Source organism: Planococcus citri, chromosome 5 (genome assembly GCF_950023065.1).
Source record: "Planococcus citri chromosome 5, ihPlaCitr1.1, whole genome shotgun sequence".
NCBI classification, from domain to species: Eukaryota; Metazoa; Arthropoda; class Insecta; order Hemiptera; family Pseudococcidae; genus Planococcus; species Planococcus citri.
The window spans coordinates 48,235,233-48,258,724 of record NC_088681.1 but is presented as its reverse complement, the minus strand read 5'-3'; the positions used below and the strand labels follow the sequence as shown (position 1 = coordinate 48,258,724).

The following is a 23,492-nucleotide window of genomic DNA, read 5'->3' as shown; positions in this document are numbered from 1 at the left end:
ACATAGTTCGTTTCACTATAATAATATATATGTACAGGTAGGTAGGTAGAGGTACCAATATTTTCAAATGGTCGTTTTTCCACGAATTTTACCATCTTTTCGGCGAATTGCTTTTTCTTCGGGGTTGTTACACGCCATCGACTATAGAATGAATCATCCACCACGACTTGAAATGAAATCACTTCTACTACTCGATGATAAATGTACGTTCTTGTGCGAATGTGTACGAGTATTTTATGCGTAGGTATACGTCTACAACTACATACGTGCGAGTATTTGTACGAGTACAAGACAAGTGTATGAGTCAACAACAAATCGTAGTTTGCGTTGATAATGTCAACATGTCAAAATAATAATCGTGTCATCAATTCCAGTTCACCACAAACTCGAGTTTCTTCTTCTCCGCCAGCATCGTTGCAAAAAATGTTAATTAGAATATTCCTCGCAAGTGACGATAAACTTGTATTTCCACGTAATTCTACGATCCTCAACTCGAGCTAAATGGTGTACAAAATATGCGTATGAAACTTCTCGTGTAATTTTAACTCTTTTTACTAACATGTTTCATGAAATGGCGCAAATGGGAAAGAGCTCCTAACTCACAAGGGAATCTCATAAGTGTGCGGACTGCAGTTATGTAATTAATTACCGATTTCACCCAATTTTTTTTTTTCAATCCAGAGGCTCCGAGACACCAAGCAAAGGACCCCTGGAGCCTCATGTTTCAGCAAAAAAATACTATTTTCACTTTTTATTCTGAACATGAATTTTCGCAAGCTTTTGCCCTAGCTTGGCTTGGGTCTCGTGTTTTTTTTTTATCAAATTGAACTTTGAAAAAAAATCTATCATTGAAATTGACAAAATGTTTATACCAAACAAAAAACTTTTTTTCAACTTCTCAAAACAAGCTTTTGCCTTCGCTACGCTCAGGTCTGTTTGCTTTTCATTTTCAAAATTGAAATAATTATTAAAAACTCAACATTCATATTCTAAAATTTTGGAGCCAAAAAAATGAACAACTTTTTTGAAAAAACATGTTGTTTTTCAACTCTTGAAATACAAATTTTTGGACGCTTTTGCCCTCAATTTCTGTCTCTTTCCTGAACTAAAAACATTCCATATTTGAAACTTCCATAAATTCTAGAGAAACAATAAAATAATATTTTTATAAGCCTTGTGAGTATTATACATACATTAATTTGTAAAATTTTCATTGCATTTCCCATTTCATTTTAGAAACTTGTTATTTAATTCAGTTTCGGCAAAATTGGTATTTATCAATTTATCACTCATACTGATCGGGAAATTTTCAGTCACCACCCCCCCCCCTCCAGAAAAACTTCAATTCAATACACTTAGCATTCAAATATCCAAAACTGAGAAAACAGGAGAAGGAAGATTCTGAAGGGGAGGGAGTACAATTTTGAGGGCTCCAATCTATGCATGCGCTTTGCCAGGGGCTCCCAAACGACCTAGTCTGCATCCGGAGAGAACCCTCATGGCTTATGGTAAAACTTCTTCTTCTTCGCTTGCCCGTATCCGGACATTGTGACTACAAAATCCCCGCAACCAGTTCCCTTCAGCTATCTCTGTCTTTGGCCTTTCTCGTGCATTCTCCCAGTGACATTTTGGCAGTTTTCTTGATTGAATCCGTGTATTGGGTGGGTGATCTTCCCCTTCCCCTCTTGCTTTCTATGTGGCCTTGGACTGTCAAATTTTACAGGTTGTCCTGTCTCACAATGTGTCCAAAGTAGCGTAATATTCGTCTCCTGATGACTCTGCTTGTGCTTAGCCTTTCCTTTACACCCAGTTGTTGAAGTATTGACGCATTTGTTCTTTTCTGGACCCACAATATCCTTAGCATGTGTATGTAGCAGTACATTTCGAATGTGTCAACTTTATCTTAATTTGCCTTGTGTATTGTCCGGCATTCTGACATATACAGGAAGATGGAGAAGACTAGCGTTATTACAATTCTCAGTTTTGTGGCCTTTGTAATGTTGTGGCTTTTCCATATCCGGTTGAGCTTTCCCATTGCTGTCTTTGCTATGGCCAACCTTCTCCTGATTTCTCTAGCTGAGCCTCCCTGATTTGTTATTAATGAACCAAGGTACGTGAAGTCCAGTATAACCTCCATACCATCAATCTCCAATATTTCAGGTCTGTTCTTTTGCTCCCTTTCAATTATCATAATTTTCGTTTTTCCTTTGTTGACCCTCAGACCTGCCTCATTGCTGGCTTCTTCAATTTTCCTGAGCATTTCCTTCATCTCATCTAGTGTCTCTGTGACTGGGGTGTGTCATCCGCGTATCGTAAGTTTGATAATGTCTTTCCTCCAATTCTGACTCCTTTTTCTCAATCCTCTACAGCAGTTCTCATTACTCATTCACCGTATATGCATTGAAGAGAATTGAGTGAGTATGCGTCCGTGTCTCACTCATTTTGCTGTACAGAAATGATTGGTGAGCTCTCCTTCAACTCTCACCTGTGCCTTGTTGTCCTCATACAGACTCTCCATGAGACTGACAATGTGCTCTGGTACTCCAAGCTTTTTGAGGTTTTGCCAGAGAATCTTCCACTTCACATTGTCAAATGCCTTCTTGTAGTCAATGAAGCATATGTGCACTGGCTTGTTGAATTCTCTTGCCTTTTCATTCTCTCTTGGCGTACATTTAGGATGTGTTCTCTTGTGCCTCTTCCTGGCACAAAACCTGCCTGTTCTGGTGGGATCTGTGGCAGGATGTATGCTTTGATACGCTCACATAATTTATAGCTGCCCAATCATACAACACAACTACAGGTCTCGCAGAGGTCCAAACGTCTCAAAATTTTGATTTTTTGGCATTTGAAAATTGATGCTTGAAACATTAAAAAAGTAATTCCTGAGATATATGTCAAAAAGTCACATTAGAGCCCATGAGATATTCTTAGAGGGCCCCAAATATTCGAAAAATCGCCAATAAAGGGCGAAAAATGCAGATTGAACAGATACAACTTTATAGGAATCGTTTTTTTATTCAGTCACGAGTCAAGTGTCTTGGAGTTTAGAGGCGATTTCGAATCTGCGCATGTAAAGAAGTACTTTTTGAGCCCAAAATTTTCAAAACATTTCTCAAAAAAGGTCGAAAAATGCAATGGGGTTGCTACAATTTTTGGAATCGTCTTTTCTAGTCAAAAGTCGTATGTTTCAGATGATTTCGAAAGTTGTAGCAACCCGATCGAATTTTTCGACTCATTTTGACAAATTTTCTGAAAATTTTGGACCCCAAAAAATATTATTTCGGATGCGAAGACTCAAAATTGCGACCAAGACCTAGGAAAACAGATTTTTTACTCAGAAAAGACGATTCCAAAAATTATAGCTGCCCGATCATATTTTTCAACTGTTTTTGGACAATTTTTCGAATATTTGGGGCCCTCAAAATACCTCATGAGCCCAATGACATAATTACTGACGATTGAAATATCTTCAGAATTACCATGTATTTTGTTGATTCAGGCAAATTTTCTCTTTTTTTATTAGCAGAAAAATCAAAATTTCGAGACTTTTGACATCTTTTTTGGCCAATATTTTCGTTGGTAATTTCTAAATCGGTTTATTTTGATTATAAAATTAAATTTTGAAAATACCACGGATTAAGATTCAAATCTGAGGATTTCCGACCACCTCTCCATTAAAACCAAAACAAAAGAAAATTTATCTATGCAGAAATTCTAGCTTCGTTATTCTTTTTTACTCTATAAAATATAAAAATTCGTGTGAGGTGAGTATCGAAAAATGCATATTATTTTGATCTCATAGGGCCTTATTGGCAGCAGGGGAAGAAGATCGAGCATATGTGCTAAAAGATATTTTCAACTAGTGAAAATTGGTTTAAGAATTTTGATTTTTTTTTTTTTTTGAATAAAAGTGTGGAGGGTTTTGAAAGCTTTTTTAGCATTTTTCATAGATTGTTCAACCAATTTTTTTCTCTTCTCTACTCACTTTTACACTACCAATTATTGTGAAATTTCAAGTTTCTAGGTTAATCTGACGAAATTCTGATTTGTTCTTCATTTTTGCCTGGAATTTGATTTTCAAAAATTCGTCAAAAATCAAAAAATGCATTTCGGCGCCTTAAATTTTGGCTGTTGATTTTCTTGCATGTTCTTTTCATTTAGCTTTCTTTGATTGAAAAATTCATCTTTGATGACCAAAAAAGGCCACAGTCAAGGTGTTCATTTTTGTACAAAAAAAAAAAAAAAAAATCTACTAAACCAGACCACCAAGTTATTTTAGTGTAATATTTCTTAGAGTAGATAACGGAAAAATCGCTTATTTTTGGGTAAATTCGAGTTCAAAGTTGACACTTGGGGAATATTTTGGAAAACAGAGGTGCCAATTTTTCAGTCATTATTCATCAAGTATTGCCAATTCCAGGTCTCTAATAAATTTGATAGATTTTTCGGCTATTTTTTCAATTCTTATCTAATTTTTGTAACTGAACCATGAATTGGCCACTTAGGGTGCATTATTTCTGTTGTGATAAAATTTGATTCGAATCCCCATGCAAAATTATACCTACACGATAATAGTAAATCCATCTCCAAATAAAACTAGATCCATTTGGCCACACCTAACCTAACCTTCTCACGTTCAGCGTTCCGAGCCTAGACTGATTTTCCTCCGATTAAAGCTCGCACTTGGTCGATTATTTCTTATTTCCGAGCAACTGGCATTTTTTTCATACTAAGTTCTATAAACAATGGGAATCGCGATCGCGCGGATTGCGAGAAATTATACTCGCTCCATTCTACCGAATGTTATTTTTACATCGACAATAACACGGTATTTAGTCTCGACACGGTGCGGTAATTTGTCGACGTCGGCCGGTAATGTATAATTGCACATTTGTATACACTTACTATAAATATAGTACATATTAGATGTGTATAAGTGAGTATACTATAAGTATATACCAATCCTCGCTAATGTAAACTCGAATCATTGAAACGTTTAATTACCGTCCTCAGTTTATTTATAAATTTCAATACGCGATATAAATAAACTAAATTATAATTAATTAACGTATGTATTAGGTATGTGTATTTTAAAATATGTACCTAAAAAAAAAATCAACGTGTGATGTAATAAGACGTGTAAGTAGGGTATTATTGTAGCAGCACGTACGGAACGTACGGTACGGGACATGCCACATCAACGATGATTAAAATCCGGCATACGCGGCAAAGGCACACTGGCACAGGCACAAGCACAGCACGCGGCTGCAACCGGCCAAAAATCTCATATTATGTATGAATACAGTTTCCTCTCGTATATTATCAATGACGCTGCATCGAGCGCAGGAAATGATACACAGCGTACGTGAATAAATTAATAAAAAATTCGACCGTGATAAGCGCGATGAAGCCCTCTCGCCTCGCTCGGTCAACCAAGCCCGGGGCATAAGATAACAAATACCCTACTGCTGTAAATTCGCGCGATAACGTGGCAACGATAATGCAATATTGTGTACGTTAGGTACTATACGTTAATGTTGATATCAATTCGAGATTTGTAAAAAAAAAAAAAAAAAAAAAAAAAAACTCAGGATGAGTAGCGAGTTCGATGAGAGGTCATTTTTAACCGGAATTTCAATTCCATCATTTCTCTTCTATGTATACTCTTCCTGTTGGTTTTCGACATTAAATACGAGTACAATCTGATGGCATCGTCGATTCAAAATATCACGTACAGTATAACTTATCAATAAATTTGTCGTTGTTGTATAATTTTTTCCCCTGATGAAATGAAATGAGATAATTTTTCACATCAGCATCATACTCTCAGGTCTCGGGTGGTGATGAATGATTTTTTCCTGGATCATTTCGAGCACAGAACTTGACTTTTTAATTTTCAAATTCATAGAAATGAGTCATTTTAGCCATTCATTTTTTGAACTGTTCAGCAGTTTTGAATTTGATTTACAGCAGTAATGCCAATGCACTTAAAATTTTTGTAGGAGGTTTTAAAGCAATGAGAATCAATTTGTCACACAATTTTTATATTTTTTCACATATTCAAAGTTCGTTCTCAATTTTCTCCAAAAAAAAAAAAGATAATTTTAGTAATCAAAAATCTTAAAAAAGCATCCACAATGAAACCAAAAAAGTAACAAAACAAAATTAAAAAAGAGAAATGACCAAAAAAACAGTCTGGTTTTCAATTTTAAACAGTTGAACTAATTTTGCAAAATTTAGGAAAAAGCGAAAATTTTTGGAAAATTAAGATTATTGACAACAAAATAGATAATTTTTGCAATTTCAAGCAAAAAAAGCTAATTTTTGTCAAAAAAAACAACTTTTTGGCAATCATAAGAAAAACAGGATTTATTGGGAATTGGCAAACGAGTGATACATTAATTATTTCAGTAATTTCAGGCAAAAAAAACAAGACATTTTTGGGTGATTCTTGAAAAAAAAAAACATTCTAGCAATAATTTTTCTAAAAAGTGAAAATTTTTATATTTTAGAAAAAAGTAGGACGTTTTATTAGGTAATTAGAAGGCAAAAAATGATAACCACTTTTTTTGCAATTTTTGTTAAAAAAGCAAAACTTGGACGATTCTTGGAAAAATGTGAGACTTTTTAAAAGTTTCTCCAAAAAATTAGTCGTTTTGCTAAAAAGCAAACTTTTTTTTCATTCTTAAAAAAGCGAGAATTTTTAGAATTTTTCACAAAATTCAAGATTTTGACAATTTTAGCAAAAAGACTCGACAATAATAATAATTATTAATAAACTTTGACTTTACGGCAATTATTGGCAAAAAAGAAACTATTTTTACAATTTTGGTCGAGAAAACGAGAATTTGTGACAATTTAGAAATTTTCTGCAAAAAGGGAAAATAAATAAATAAACTATAAGGATTTTCCTCAAAAGCAAAAAAAAGTCTTAGTAAATTTGTGAAAAACCGAAAATTTTGACAATTTTTGAAAAAAAAAAACAGAGCCTTTACACAAACAGGTAAGTAGATAGAAGCCAAAAAAAAAATTGCAGTTCCTATCAAAAAACGAGATTTTTGAAAACTAATGAGACTTTTTGGGATATTCTGCCAAAAAAGGCAATTTTCAGCAATTTTTCTAAAAAAAAAACAAAATTTTGTCATTTTTGAAAGAGCGAGAATTTTAGACAAAAAGCAAGACTTCGACAATTTTAACGAAAAGAAACGCTTTTTTTTTTGACAATTTCTGACAAAAAAGCTAAACTTTTGAACAATTTTTTAAGAAATAGGAGACTTCAACTAGAAAGCGAGAGTTTTTGTCAATTTTTGGAAAAAAGCAAGACTTTGACAATTTTAGCAAGAAGCCCAGACTTTGTGGCAATTATTGAGAAAAAATATATAATTCGCAATTTTAGGTCGAAAAAGCGAAAATTCTAGACAATTTTGAGACAAAAATCAGAACTTTGCAGAATTTTTTGCAAAAAAAAACGACCGTTCTTGGCCATTTTTCTGAAACCATATTTATTTTTCATAACTTTTCGAGGTGTTTCAAAATTGTGGGGGGGGGGGGGGGTAGGTAACAAGGACTGAGGGTTCGCGCAGAGAAAAATGGGTACCTAAATATTTGAACTCAGCACCTTCTAAACCTCACGAAACGGCGTGCCTCATCCATTTTCAGTTTTTTAATATTTTGAGCACGTTTAGTTTCAAGTTCAAGAAGACTTTGTGGAGGGAGGGAGAGGTCTCAAATCCATCAGATCAAAAAAATTATTCGATATTCGGATTCAGCGTGCTTGAATATGTAACTATCGATACGCCACTTTCCTCTGGGGATTTTTTGTGGGATTTCGAAAAAGGCTGAAGGCCCTTTCACCCCCCCCCCCCCCTTAGAGTCAAGATCCCATGTTAAAAATTGGGTGGTTAAGAAAACTGCAAAACTCGGTTTCAAGTGACCATTTTTTAAATTTTTTATATCTTTCGACTTTTGTACTCGAATATCTCGAAAAAATGTGTGTTACAAAATTCAGTCATCGATTTTGAGCCCCCATCGAAAATGGCTAAACCAACAGAACTTATCTATAGATCTCTTCCCCCTCCCCCTCAAATCTCAATTCATAATTCTCAGAGTAGAAATGTGCATCTATTCTTTAGAAATTTCATGTCATAAATAGGTATTTATCACTTACTCATAATTTTTCTTGTCTTACTGCCTCCTAACATGGCCAGAAACAGCTTTTCAAATTATTTCAAATTCGCCGAACATCTTCGTGAAAATTCCAAAGCAATATCCATCAAGTAAAATCCTCAGAGAACTGAAAAATAAAATTTAAAAAAAAACTCATTAAATTCCTTTCAAATCAATAACCAATTTAGTACTATTTTTATATGTACAGAAAACTACCAAAAATTAAGTTAGTTATCAAGACGAACAAAAACAAAACCGAAAAGACGAGAATAAAACGCATTTTATTCCATCTTAATTAAATATAAACACCCTTCGCTAAAAATAGAAAAGGCCGACATTTTCATACCGTAATAAATAAGCCTTTAATCGAGCAAAAAAAACCGAGCGTTTCTTTTGTCAAACCACCTGTCCGATTGTAGAAACAATTCTGCTACGACATCAATAGTCAATTTTTTTAATTAGCTTCAATTTGGACGGCTAAAAGGAAAAGTTGATTTAATAAAAATACGACTCGCAAACCTCTTGAAATAAAATTGTTCGACTTGTACAAATCCACAGGTGTATGCGTACACACGTGGGTTTTTCAGAGACTACCATTTCTAAAAATATGTAGGGTTTGTCAAGTATATTATAGCGATGTACTTGATGGTAAAAAAAAATGACGAATTTGTAGCATATCGCGGTGAATTGCATCACACGTGGGTGTAGAGTAGATGTAGGTAGCTGTCAATAGCGTTCAGAACACTTTACATCGTTTCAAATTTGATTTTCAGGTTCGATATTGGAAGAGAATGAACCACATTGTGGTTATACAGAATCAACGCAACATGCATCCATCCGGAGTCTCGACAGTCGAGAATAATTACTTCGATAATACGAAGTAAAAGCTCGGAAAGTAATTAATGAAATCAACGAGGAAAAATAACTCGATTATAACGAAAGCTTTTAAAACAATAAGTCTGGTTAATACGATAAAACTAAGTATACGACACTTGCGGAGAAGTGAAATCCTTGAACTACTTCATTGCAAACGACGACGACGACGACGGTTGCACTGCGTTCACATATTCATCGGATTCGGAAAACTTCTTAGAAAATCAATTCGATCGATGGTCGCCTTATACGGGGTACGTTGTACGTTGAATTGAATAGCCACCGCATCATTAAAATATATCCTAAACAATGATCGAACAAAATGCCAGCCAGGTAGGTACTCAGGTGCTATGGTGCGGCGGTGTTAAGTTTGCAAATCGTTGTCCATCTCCATTCTCCGTCAGTGTTTTTTTTTTCAATACGTAACGAACCGTAGGCCGTAGGGTTACGACGATGTTCTTTCATCAAAATCGAACAATATGTGATAGGTTTCGGTCAGCTTTATAACTCGGATAAAAGGAACGTTGTTAACAAGATAAAGAAACATTTCGCCCGCGGCTATTACGTTTGTTAGAGAGAATCTGCTTATAAACTAGGGTACAACTGGTTCATCTTGTTATTCATCGTACATAGTACAGTACACTACACGTCGATGATCAGAATTCAGATGAACAATAACGCATGTAAAACGGTGCAAAAGTCATCGTATAAGTATTTTCTCTTCGACTTGGGCTTGGACGCCGACGACGCTGCGATCTTCTTTCCATCGTTCTTCATCGTCGGGGGAACGGCAACTCGATCGAAAGATTTCGTAACGTGCTTTTGGTTGTACTTATATTGTACGTATACGAACGTACCTCGGTATACAATTACATGTACGTGGTTTGAAATTCAATGTCAAAGTCATCAAGTACTTTGCTCGCGTAATTTAACATTGTCACCGAGCTCTCGCATCGCATCGATGCGATGGCTCTCTGGCTCGATGTAATTAAATAATCTGCCATTGTAAATTCGCCTCGCCGTAACATACAACCGAACACGTTGATTTAATTCGAGTGCACGCGGGCTAACGTAAGAGTAATTATTGTCGTTTAAATTATACTGCCGAGTACCCAATTACCTGTTTCGAGGATCAACGGTGCAGAGTATACAGCACGAAAGTCGTCTTCCATTCCATCCGATTCAGTGTATAGTATTAAAATTAACAAGAATGTGTTGTTAATTCGAACACGGTTCATTCGCCCCGGTCATAGGCGCAGGTATTAAAATGTGAAATTGTTGAAAGTTCAATGATACCGAGCCAATGTCGTATTAATAAATTATCCCAATATACATATATACCTAACGTCGTCGTCGTCGCCGCCGAATACTACTTATATACCACACCATACACACGTAAAACGCGTAAAATATATACAAACTTACACTCGAGACCAGAATCCAAATACGAGTACATTTCGTGTAAAAACCGCAAAAAAATCACATTTCTTTCAGCCTTTTTCATCAACGTTATGCATCATTCTTCAATCTTCATTCCTATATCGTCGAGAATTCGAATCCTCCGGTCGAACTTGATCCATTACGTGAGTCATAGCTGAACCATGTGCACATCTTCGACTTCGAGTGTGTTTATGAACTGAAAAAAAAACACACACACACAGAAGTGAAAAGAAATGCTTCGTAAATAGAACGATTACACATTTACCTCTATTTAGTATTTACAAATACAAACGAAACGTCCTATACGTATAGTATACGATCGTGAATCCTATTATTTTCCTTATCGCGTTTTAATCGCTACGATGTCATCTTTACTACCAGATTCTTGGTAGCTTCTTTTTACCTCAGAGATCGTAAACTTGTTCGAAAGTAAACGTACCTTGAATAAATAAAAGCTGAATTCGAACGTTTGTAATCGTTAAATAAGCTATGAATACGAAACCAAACATATCAAAATCTACCATGGACATGTCAACGATAAAGCTTGGTAAATAAATAGTACGAGTACGAGTATAACCTACCGAGCCCTGCGTTCGATGATCTGTTATTTTTTCCATAACCCGTTCGCAATAACGTTAGAAAAAGTTCTCTAGCTGCGAAATAACTATAATTATTAATTTAATTAACGAAATTTATTCCCGAAATCGTTAGAAACTACCGAAGTTCAGAAGTTGAAAGAACAAAGCCGCCATAAAAAATAAAAAAATAATGTCGTTTTGTTTACATTCAATTCAACACGTGCATTTTGCAACGTTGCCAGATTTACGCCTAGTTTAATTAACTTTTTTTTATCATCAATGCTATTTTTTTGATTGATTGATTGTTTTAAAATTTGGATAGGTATTACAACATACAATCCCACGAAGAGTGAAAAAATGAAACTGAATTCATTAACAAAATATACCTAGATTAATAGACCCATTATTAATTATCGCAAAACTGAAAACACAAGAGCTGATCTTGATACTTGATTTGATTACCTATAGAATTACTACTTAACAGATGATTACGATGAAAAAATGAAAAAAATACGCTTAATTCAGTTCAAATAACATGAAATCCAAGCAAAATGTACGTAAATCATAAAATTAACGTTCAAAAATGATTTACAACAACGACTAGTCACCTCTTATCAAGTTATCAATGTACATATTCATCATCAGGACAAAATTACTCAACACTTACGAGTCCCAAAAAGCAAAAATTATTTTCAAAAAATCCGGTATTACTCGTAAAAACATTTGATTAGTGGCCCAAAATATAAAACAAGCTTATCCTTATTGTTAGTCCATCATCTTCAGGCTTCACCTATCTCATCTCCCACTTTCAAAAACAAAAACACGGAACAAACACATCGCCTGATTAATTCAATTATTTATCGCCATAATTTGAAATCAATAACATAGTAAAAAAAAAAAGGTACTTTTTTAATCAATAAAAAAAATTAAACCAAACGAGAAATTGGTTGTTTGGTTCTCACGATCCCACGCGAAAAAACAAAGCAGTTTTTCTTGCTAATCGAGTTCTGCATTTATGTATAGTTATGTTATGTAGTTATGTGTGTGGTGTTGATTTATAGGCTGTTTATAATCTACACACTTTTAAAATGCAGACGTAAAAACTTTCTTCGAATATGTTGAAAATTCAAAGAAACTAATTTGCAGCATATAGCGACAATTATTACATGTACCTGAAATCTATAAACGTTTGTGCCACTCGGTATATAGGAAAACGGATCTCGTATTCAATTTTTTCAAAGAAAATTAAGTAACTTCTAAAAATTACAAGAACGAGAGCAAAACATTACAACAAAACAGCCCATTTTTGGCGAAAAGCGAGACTACAGGGGTGCCCATAGGTCAGTTTACGCCATAAAAAGTCAAATATACCTATAATTCAAGAGCCTCCTAAAGAAAAACTAATGACATTGATCTGATAGGAAATTTTATCCTTTGCAATTTTCTTCACGGTCATTTTTCTCAAGGATTCACCGTTCGCCGGGAAAATCAACTTTTATGTCAAAAAACGTGAATTAAAAAAAAAATGAAAAAATTGGGGGAAAAATTCAAGTTAAAATTAATTTAGTAGTTAATTTCAGCTATTTTCAACATGATTCCCATACTGTGATGAAATGTAAATAATCTTTTCAAAAAAAAACAAGTCAAAATTTTTTTTTACAAAAACGTCAGACCCTTTGGGGAGGAGGGTGCTACCAAAATCAAATTTTGTAAAAATGAAAAAAAATCGAGTGATATGTCAAAAGTCAAAATCTAAGTTTTTTGGGTCGAGAAACACGAATCTGAGGTACTTTTTTCCCTCAGTACTCTTGAGGGCCCTTGGGGAGGTGCTACCGAAATCAAATTTTGTAAAAATAAAAAAAAATCGAGTGGTAGTCAAAATGTAGGTTTTTGGTTCGAGAAACACGAATTTGAAGTCCTTTTTTCACTCAGCCTCTATATGGGGAGGTGCTACTGAAATAAAATTTTGAAAAAAAGCATAGTGTATCAAAATCCAGGTTTTTTTGGTTGGGGGGTTTTATTTGTCAGTTTTACACCAAATTCTACATACACACTCAAACACACATTTTCACGCAATCGCGGTTTTGTAGCGAGTTGAATAAAAGAACTTATGCCTTATTCACTTAAAATTACCTCGCGTTAATTTAGTTAAAATGTAGTCCCGTTTGAGACGAGATATCTCAAGAATGGTAGCACCTCCCTAATGGCCTCCGAGGGATCTGAGGGAAAAAAGGACCTCAGATTCGTGTTTCTCGACCCAAAAAACCTATATTTTGACATATCATTAGATTTTTTTTTCATTTTTACAAAATTTGATTTTGGTAGCACCTCCCCAGGGGGTTTGAGGGAAAAAAGGACCTCAGATTCGTGTTTCTCGACCCAAAAAACCTACATTTTGACATATCACTCGATTTTTTTTTTATGTTTACAAAATTTGATTTTGGTAGCACCCCCCCCCCAAGGGTCTGGCGTTTTTGTAAAAAAAAATTTGACGTTTTTTTTTTGAAAAGATCATTAATATTAATAATATTTCATCACATTATGGGAATCATGTTGAAAATAGCTGAAAATAACTGCTGAATTAATTTTAAATTTTTTCCCCCAATTTTTTTCATTTTTTTTTTAATTCTCGTTTTTTGACATAAAAGTTGATTTTCCCGGCGAATGGTGGATCATAAAGAAAAATGGCACTGAAGATAATTGTAGAGGATAAAATTTCCTATCAGATCAGTTATTAGTTTTTCTTTAGGAGGCCTAGTTCTTGAATTATATGTGATTTTTGATGGCGTAAACTGACTTTTGGGCATCCCCTGTATAACAACCAACAGAAATGCTTTTCAGCAATTTCTGGCAAAAAACTACAAAAAGTGAAACTTCTGCACAATTTTTGGAATTATTTTTTTTGGCGAAAAAACAATTAATGAGGATTTTGCTAAAACGAAAATTTTCGAAAAAATAAGCATTTTAGACCATTTTTGGCAATAAGCAAGATTTTGATCTTGACAAAAGGAAGGGATTTTTGCCCATTTCTGGCAGAGAATTTGAGACTTTTGGACAATTTGTGAGATAAAGTCACACCTTTTAGAATTTTTTTTTTTGCAAAAAACGGTTTTTTGTAATTTTGATAAGAAGCGAGAATTTTTAACAATTTTTCACAAAAAGCATTGCATTTTTGAAAAAAAAAGAGTGAAAATCTTGAGCAATTTTTCTAAAAAGAGAAAAAGCAAAAATTCGATAATTTTAACAAAAAAATTCAATTTCAGTGAAGTTTTAGTGAACAATTGCAGTTTGTAGGTGAAACGAGACTTTGGAGTAATTTTTGGAAAAAGCAAGACGCTTTTTGGAAAAAAGAAAAATTCAAAGTACATAAGACTTTTAGGCAATTCTCGAAGTAAATAAACGAGCATTTTTATATTTTTTCGCAATTTTTGTCGAAAAAAGAGATTTTTTTTGCAATTTTTTTGTAAAAAAAACAATTTTTTTCTCAGTACATAATTATTGAGAATTTTTTACTGCAAAAAAGCGAGATTTTTGAGCGATTTTTTTTTTATTAAATTGAGATTTTTCAACAATTTTGCTGAAAACGAGAATTTTCATCAATTTATTTCAAAAAAATAATAACTTAGTGGCCTCGGTTTCAATTTCTGGCAAAAAAGTTGATTTTTGGCAAAATGAAACGAGATTGATAATTTTAAACAAAGGAATGGTTTTCCAGTAATTTCTAGCAAAAAAGTGACACTTTTGAAGAATTTTTAACCTAGGAAAGGAAATTTTTGACAATCTGTTGCAAAAAAAAAAAAACGAGATAACTATTTTAGCAGAAGGTAGAATTTTTTTTGCAAAAGAGGTATTTTTAAAAAAATTGAACTTTTTTTCAGCAAAATGTGAAATTTTTAGCATTCTTGAGCGAAAAGTAAGATAATTTCTCAAAAATTTGGTAAAAAGCGAAAATTTTTGTTAATTTTTGGGAAAAAGTAGTACTTTTTGGAATTCACTAGCAGCTAAGTGATTTTTTTTGCAATCTATGGCGAAAAAAAATGAGTCTTGGAGACTTTTTTTCTGAAAATTGGCAAAAAGCGTGACTTCGACAATTTTGGAAAACAATCAAGGCTTTTTTTTTGGTAATTTTTGGTAACAACTTTCGGGCCAATCTGTGAAAAAAGTGAGATATTTGTAATTTTTGCAATCAAGGGATAATTTTTAGCAATTTTTGGCAATAACAACACTTGAAAATTTTGACATAGCTAATCCGAGATTTTTTGCTATTTTTGGTAGAATGCGAAACCTCAAATCCTCAATAAAGCTGATAGCCCCGTCTTTAAATAAACATTTTTCAAGTCGAGAGGAGAGACAATAAATCAATCACTTGTTGATACTTAAGCTCGTATTATCAACACTTTTTTAAAAGTAGGGCCAAGATTTAGAGATATGGAATTTTTGATAATTAAAAAAAAAAGTAACTTCAGTATAACTAAAATTTTGAAAAGTACCTAACTAATTTCTGTAACTCAGAGTCAGTTCCTTAAAAAATAAACCGAGCACGAGCCCCTGGGGAAACCTACATTGGCTATACATTCGATCATACTACCGAAATAATAGCCTAAGTGTACAGTTCATTTTAATATCTCAATTTTCTGCGTTTTTTTCTCTACTAATAAACAGCCTGGCGGTTAATTAAAGTACAGTATATCGCATTGTTTGTTACCAGTTTTTTCAATGGCAATAAAGTATACATAAGTGTGCAACGTGGTGATAATGAATGGGCGCTGAATGACAATAATCTTATCGTATTCTATAAATAAATTTTCGCATTGTTTCGAATTCGTGCTAAAACACTTTATGAAGTGGTTAACAGATTACCAAACGAATAATGTACCTATGTTTAATAACTGTTACACTGCAATTTTTAATTTGGTAAGTACTAAGTACACCAATACGTACATCATCGTCGTCGTTGTAGATAATCTTGGATAAGACATGTAATTAGAGGTATCCAATCCATCCATAATCCATAATGATCAATTTTTTCATTTCGATAAGACATGAACTAACAAGAAGTAAAAAATATGTAAAGAATACCTATTTAAATTTCATTAAAAATAAAAAATAATGTGATTTCCACGATAGACCTATCGCTCATTCATGAGACTTATGACTGAGAAAAAATCGAACTACATAATATGTACCTCTACTTTTATAGGCGATTTTTGATCAAAAATATCCTCCTAAAATGGTTCAATTCTGCAACCAAAATAACACCTTCAAACGGGAATTTTCACTCCTATCGTTACCATCAACCGCAAACTACGAATCTCTCGCTTTAGCAACACTGTTTATTTCATTTGGAAAATAAAACCAGAAAAGCTCAACGTCAGAAAAAAATTCGTTGCGTTGGTCCCATAAAATTCCACGTTTCGATTATTTACATTTACCGTGTCACTATGGAAAGCTAGTGATTTGTACGAGATTCGAGATAATATATTTCGTAAAGATTAGGTTGATCGTGGTTGTGTCGTCGTGTAAATATTCTTCTCGAAAATTACCGTTTTAAAAGCGTAGTATTAATATGTTATAAGGCTCAATTAGTTCCTGAATAAGATATAAACATGAAGTTTTTATTTAATTTATTAGTTTTATCATTCTGTTCCGTCCTAATCTGCCACAGCGGTGAGTACCTGTATTTCAAATCTATGTGAACTTCTTAGGCCGGAAATAATCTGTTTCTTTTCGCAGGATTAAGGTACACTTTAGCTAAAGAAGATGAAATAGAAGACGAAGTAGTTGACGTAGAAAACGAAGAAGTATCGCCAGAAGTAGCACAAGGCGCAGAGGAGCCGGAAAATGTCGATGTTAAGGATACAGGATCAGTAAACGCTAATTTATTTTTACTATTTACCAAACCAACATTCCCTTCTTTATCAAATATCGGTAAGTTGAAGACATCTCCCTGAAAACACTCGATACGATGATGAATCTAATGAAATGTGTTTCTATACAGAATTACCTGCTGGCAAACAAGTCGAATTTTTAGTCGGTTTCTCGAATAAAGGCAGCTTAGATTTTACTATCGAAACATTAGACGCTTCGTTCAGATTTCCTAGAGATTTTTCATACCATATTCAAAACTTCACGACAATTCAGTACGAGAAGAAAGTCAAACCAGGATATCAGGCTACTCTGTCGTATTCATTCGTGCCAGCTGATTCATTCGCCGGCCGACCATTCGGTCTTAGTATTAATTTAGCGTACAGAGACGAAGTGAGTACCTACTTATACAATACTCCTGATATACTTTCACTTCGATACAATTACTGTTACACTTACCCATTCTCGTTGCTAGTTCGGAACTCAATTTTACGAAAAAGTGTACAACGACACGGTCAACATCATCGAAGTAGAAGAAGGTTTAGATGGTGAAACATTCTTCTTGTACGTATTCTTATGCGCTGGTGTACTCCTACTGTTGGTCATCGGTCAACATTTCTTGTATTCGGTGGGTAAGAAACGCGTCGGCGGAGGAAGTAAAAAGAATCTTCAGCTGGAAACAGGCACGAAAAACAAAAACGATATCGATTACGACTGGATTCCAAATCATCTAAAAACTTTCAGTATGTAAAATTAATCTAATACGTGATTTCCTTTCCTTGTGGGTTTGCTTTAACTAATTGTTTGTTGATTTTTCTCTCGTAGATAAATCTCCTAAAGTAGCTAAAAACAAATCGCCTATTTCGAAAGCGAGAAAAGCCAAGAGAACTGCAGGATTCGACGACTGAAGAACGCGAACTACCACGATTTTTGGAATCAGATGAAAGAATAATACTGATGAGAAGCAATGCAATCGACAAAAAAAAGAAACAACTGTGTATACAATTTTTTTTTGTTGTAATTATGTTTTATATTGTATATTATTTTTGAATTCAGAAATTTTTAGCTTGATGTGAGTATTTGAGTTTTTTGTTCGATTAAACTATTAGGTATTGTTTTGTTCGTTGTATATACGTAAGATCTTTTTTAAAATTATTATTGTTATTTTATAAAATTGTATCAACTACCAATCGACAATTAAGGTAGTCTAGTATTTTCCCAATGTTAAAACGAAATCTTTTTATAAGAAATATAGAGTAAGAATTTATCAAATTGTACCGTTGACATTTTTCAATCAAAAAAGACAGACCGAAATTAAATGTAGTGAAAATTGTCCTAGTGTAATCTTTTTCGGGACGTTGTCAAAAAACCGGTTTCTTGATCTCATTAGAGATTTATATATTTAAAATGATTTCGGTCTTTATTATAACACGTATGTCAATAAATGACTGAAATAATTATTAACGAGATGAAAGATAATTTACGTCTTCTGGTCTGTCTTTTATTCCCTACTTTTGTAAAAAAAATTCCAATTATGAATAGAATATTGCAAGCGGGACTTCGAATTTGTACTCTTAGTATTTAGAAAAAACAAGGCTCAAAAGTAAATTTTGTTGATTATTAATAAAATTATCATGTTCTGAACATATGTTTTTGTTGAACTGATTACGTCCTTAGAAATTTACGATGGGATCTTGGGAGACTAGCAAATTTTTTAGGTGTAACAAGTAAGTACTCGAATTATAAAATGTAAAGAACTGAAAATGCTGAATTTTCAATAGATGAATGCTGTACCTATTCACCAAGTTGATATCATTTCAATTTTGAATTGAAATTGGAAATAAAAAAATTACCTGCGACAAGTTGGATGGTTATGAGTTCATTTTAGTTTAGCTTCCGCGAAAGTATTGTTGTCAACTGAACCCCAAAAACGATAAAAATTATTAAAATAACATCATTATAGCTTTCTCAAGAAGTGTCAACAATTCAACATCCAACACAGAAACTTCATCAATGAATGAATGAAATCGAATTGAATCAAGCCGAACTTGCAAGTTCATGCAGAGAAAATTGGGGAATCAACATTTTTTTTTTCATTTTCAAATTGAACCAACAGTCATTTTATTAAAAAAAAAAAAAATCAAAATTGAAGTTTGATACCAGACCTTATTTTGTCCGCTCGCATGTGGATGGGTTCATGACCTGGGGGCTGGGATGTAAATGAAATGCAATAATTTGAAAATTAAAATACATTTTATTTTAGTCATCGATGATCTTTACTTTCTTTTGGTTCTATTGAGTTGAGTATTTCTAAGATTAAAAATTGACAATTTTTTACTAGTTTTCGTTTTTTGAAGATTGAAAAATTTCAAAATTGGCACTTATTAATCAGGGCTTGCAAACCGAAACCGAAACCAAAACCGAAACCCCCAAAAACCGATTAAAATTGCTCAAAACCGAAACCAAAACCGAAACCAGGAGCGTTATTTTCCCACAACTAAAACCAAAACCGAAACCGGGAGCGTTATTTTCCAAAATTCAAAACCGAAACCGAGAGCGTAACCAATTGAAAACAGAATTGGTTTCAGTTTTGGAATTTTTCAGGTAATCAGCCTAATTAATACTGCATTTTTGGTCAAAATTGAGTAAAAACTGATGCTGAAGGTGAAAAGGCTTGAAAACTAAAAAATTCGACAAATTTGGCACTGCCAAAGTGCCATTTTCTAGGCACATACACAAAGTATTTGAAAAAGTGATCACCTTCTTGGCCTTCTTCCCTCTAAAAAATGAAGAAAAAAGGAAAAAACCGAAACCAAAACCGAAACCAAAACCGTTTCCTTTGAAATAAAACCCTTTAAGCAAAACCGGAACGAGAGAGATAATATTTTAAAAAACCGAAACCAAAACCAAAACCAAAACCTTTATTTTTTCAAAAAACATAAAACCGAAACCAAAACCGGGAGTGATATCTATCCGGTTTTCAAGCCCTGTTATTAATTATACCTAGTAGTTCAAAATTTCAAAATTGGCACTTATTAATTAGTAGTTCTAGTTACTTACTACAAAACAAAATAAATATAAGTTCAGGGATTGCAAGAAAAATTAAAAAATGAAAAATAAAAGTTTTACTTGTTTCAGTTTTCATTTTTCAGATTTTAATAAAATATTCTGATTATTTTCTTTTAGTTTAATTACCTATTTGATCATTCTCTGTAGTCTGTTGCGTTGAAAATTAAAAATTAAACTACACAAAAAAACATCATTTTTTAATTCTATCGTAAGAAAAAAAGCTAAAGCAGTAAAAAAAATTTTGTTGCTTTGCCAAAGCTGGTATATAATTTGACGAGACAATTTTCTTTTGATTTGACCCTTGACTCGACTATTTTGTGTTTGAGTTGAGCCTTGAGTCCTTGAGAGTTGAAGAAAAAAAAAGTTCAACTGCTCAAGTTTGAAATTTGTATTTGAAAAATAAACTAGCAAAAAAAGAAAAGAAAGAAAAGATAAAGAGAACAAAAGAATAAAGAGAATGAAAACTGAAAAATTTCAGTTTAGCATTTTATTTTTCAGTTTTTAGTTTTTGCTTTTTGAATTTCAGATTCAGTTTTACAGCCCTGTTATTAATAAAGAAGAAATCAATGATGATGGACGAATTCATTCAAGACATGATCAAAGAACAAAGATTGCTTCTTGCTTCGCAATCGGAACTTTGAAGATTGGAAGTTCATCAAAATTCGAAATTGACATTCATCAACAATCAACAAAAGAACGAATAGTCGAGTGTAAGAGTAATATTCAATAATCTTTAAAAAAAAAACTGGATTCAACTTTAAAAGTGTAGAGCTACCTATAATGATTAAAGATTGAAAAAATCCATAAAGTTCAATTACTTACATTGAATCAAAATATTGGAATTTGGATTTGGAAGTACCTTCAGTTCAGTCCAACGTACGTAAATTATTTTATTTCTATTTTACAATTGCACCCCATCCTCCTGAGTACTGACAAAATAAAGTCTACAACAGCACCATCTTACCCCCCGTCGCCCGACAACCTTTCTGAACCACGCCGCGATAACAAATAAGAATAATTATCATCTTCCGCTGTAGAATACCAGTACTTTTTCTGCTAAATTGACGCTTTAATAATCTAATTAGTCCACGTAGTTATTTAAATTAGATTCAGCAGCACAGCTAACGTCGAGCATAATCTCAATTCGTTGAGTTGAACTTACACCGGAGTCATACAGAAGTGCATAAATTTCTTATCTAGTGTTCGCCGTAAGTAAATCTCGAATAAAAGATAACACAAATTGAAGATGATTATGCTAATATTATTTAACCGTTCTTATCCCCTTGACAGTGCGATGTTCATACTGTTCAGACAGACATGTCAGTTTCGCTGGTGAAGAAAAGTTTGGATTTGGTTTCAGCTGATGATCGCTCCGGTAAGTTCATTTCGAAGATTACCTTTCTAATGATTTACTTGATACATTAAACATTAATCGTCCCCATTTTGATATTCACAGCTCAAAAAAACAAACCAAATTTAAAATCCATTAAGAAAAAGAAACCAATCGATGGTAAGAAGAATGCCGCTGCAGTGGTAGACAAAATACGTCAACAGTCAAAACAACAAAACGAACAAGATAAAGTTGAATCGAACGTGCAACGATTATTAAAACTCAGTCAAGCGGAAACACTCCATAAAAAATTAGAACATAAGGTACAACATAAGTACTAATTCACGCTACTAAAATGCTCCAAATCGTAAACCTATTGTAATTCGTAATTATTTTCCATTCGCAGTTAATCGATAAAGTGACCAACTCGAAGCATAAGAAAGAATGCAAATCGAAGAAACAGCAGAGCGCTTTCACTGAAGAAGATTTTGCTAACTTCGAGAGAGAATACTTCGTTAACGGATGTTATTAGATGATCCTGCGTTGGGGAAATTGATTTTAATAGTTTTCGGACTGTTATACTTATACTATACATTGTGGATTTACGCGTTGCCTTTCGCCGAAGATGAAGACTATCTGGCTTTATTCTTCCCGTCGATACGATATGCCTTGATTATACCGGCTATTATTGGCACCTTGTTCATTGGTTCAATAATATTATTTATTATATATACTTTCTATTTCACTTGACCGGAATCTTTTGTTGTGGCTTCCAAGTACGTACGTTAATTCGCGATAAAAAGTCATGTCTTCTTGGATCGTCGTCGGTTTCGGCGGAGTTACTTGTGGCGGAAAAACCACCATATCGAACGAACTGCATAAGATGATACCGAATTCTGTGATAATTCATCAAGATGATTATTTTCATCCGATGGGTAGCGAAGTACTCGAGTATATCGAAGAAGTACAGCATTACAACTGGGATACTGTTACGGCCATCGATAGCGAGCGGATGATTAACGACGTTAAACAAATCATCTCGTAAGTAGTTCTTCATAACGTTAAAATGGCAATCTACATTTCTGCGATCCATCTTCCGTCTGATAAAGGTACATTCGTTCTAGGAGCGATGTTTCTGGCAGTCCACGTGTGTTAATCGTCGAGGGTCATTTCATTTATGATTTCCCCACAATCGGTGACCGATGCGATTATAAATTCTTGGTGAAATCCGATAAAGAAACGTGTCGATATAGACGACGTACTAGAAAATACAAACGTTATGATCAACGTTATTTCGACGAATACGCGTGGCCTGCGACCGAACATCATTACAAACATGCTCTCGAAACGTACAAAGACACCGTTATCGAACTAGATGGCCTTTCGCCAGTATCCCAAAACTTGCAAATAATTCTACAACGTCTTAATCTTGCTTAACTGTTCATTCGTGGTACATTTCCAGATGCAAATCTCATGGTGATGGTGGTGTTTTAATTGTTGAAGGTACTCTCGTGTTGCACATCGAACAACTTCGTCGTCTGTGTGATTTCAAGTACTATCTCACATTACCGTATACGATCAGTAAACAAAGAAGATGCCGGAAGAATTACGAGATTCCAGATCCGCCTTTAAATTTCGATAAAATCGTATGGCCTGCGTATCTGAGACACACAGAGCAACTCGAGCAGCTAGATTCCACTATTCGGTTCGTCGATACGAACGATAACGACGAATCCACCGTAATACGTAATATCATGAGTGATTTATCGTCAGTTCGTACGTTTAATACTCCAAGCAATCGTTGAGCTTCCGAGTCTACTTCTCAGTGAAACTTTCTATTTTTCTAATTACCTATCTCTACGTATATTATACGTATTTCAATGTGTAAATCTGTACGTATTGTTTCGAAAGCAATATCATTGCGATTTTTTTTCTAATAATTAGCCAATTTTTATAATAAATTGTACGTATTCTTATTCTTTGCCTCGATGGATGTGATAAAAATAACCTTAATTATGCATTACTTTTACACGAGTAAATGTTTTGAGAAGTATTGCCTTTGTTGATAGTTTCATTTCCGTCATCGTACAGACCAATTATCTCAATCTCAAATTACTCGATTTCGAGTATTCAAATATTATCAGTTCAACTCGAATCGATGAAATTCATTA

General features: G+C 33.7%; 4 protein-coding genes across 5 annotated transcripts in view; 3 read left to right on the top strand and 1 right to left on the bottom strand.

The window, feature by feature from the left end:
- LOC135848103 (uncharacterized) overlaps window positions 1–10,675 on the bottom strand; it is a 145,583-nt gene extending 134,908 nt beyond the window's left edge. The window contains exons 1-2 of the mRNA XM_065367887.1: window positions 10,465–10,675; window positions 8,168–8,293 (exon numbers count right to left, since the gene is read on the bottom strand). The gene's annotated coding sequence lies outside the window, so the exon portion shown is untranslated. The remainder of the gene's footprint in view (window positions 1–8,167; window positions 8,294–10,464) is intronic.
- Window positions 10,676–16,455: 5,780 nt separating this feature from the next.
- l(1)G0320 (signal sequence receptor subunit 1 l(1)G0320) lies at window positions 16,456–18,566 on the top strand. Its single transcript, XM_065366416.1, has 5 exons — window positions 16,456–16,724; window positions 16,791–16,985; window positions 17,056–17,315; window positions 17,398–17,665; window positions 17,748–18,566. Exons 1-5 carry the CDS (start codon window positions 16,664–16,666, stop codon window positions 17,828–17,830), a joined length of 867 nt encoding a protein of 288 aa, XP_065222488.1. The 5' UTR covers window positions 16,456–16,663; the 3' UTR covers window positions 17,831–18,566.
- Window positions 18,567–20,965: 2,399 nt separating this feature from the next.
- Window positions 20,966–21,853, top strand: LOC135848382 (active regulator of SIRT1-like). The gene is made up of 4 exons (XM_065368281.1): window positions 20,966–21,199; window positions 21,282–21,366; window positions 21,448–21,644; window positions 21,728–21,853. The coding sequence occupies exons 2-4, from the start codon at window positions 21,309–21,311 to the stop codon at window positions 21,851–21,853; spliced, it is 381 nt and encodes a 126-aa protein (XP_065224353.1). The 5' UTR covers window positions 20,966–21,199; window positions 21,282–21,308.
- A 123-nt stretch (window positions 21,854–21,976) lies between these two features.
- On the top strand, window positions 21,977–23,374 carry LOC135848110 (nicotinamide riboside kinase 2). Of its 2 annotated transcripts, none has more exons than XM_065367898.1 (2): window positions 21,977–22,362; window positions 22,784–23,374. In XM_065367898.1, exons 1-2 carry the CDS (start codon window positions 22,127–22,129, stop codon window positions 23,124–23,126), a joined length of 579 nt encoding a protein of 192 aa, XP_065223970.1. In that variant the 5' UTR covers window positions 21,977–22,126; the 3' UTR covers window positions 23,127–23,374. The 2 variants fall into 2 exon arrangements, with proteins under 2 accessions (XP_065223970.1, XP_065223971.1); XM_065367899.1 differs by having other exon boundaries at window positions 22,446–22,927.
- Window positions 23,375–23,492: the final 118 nt, after the last annotated feature.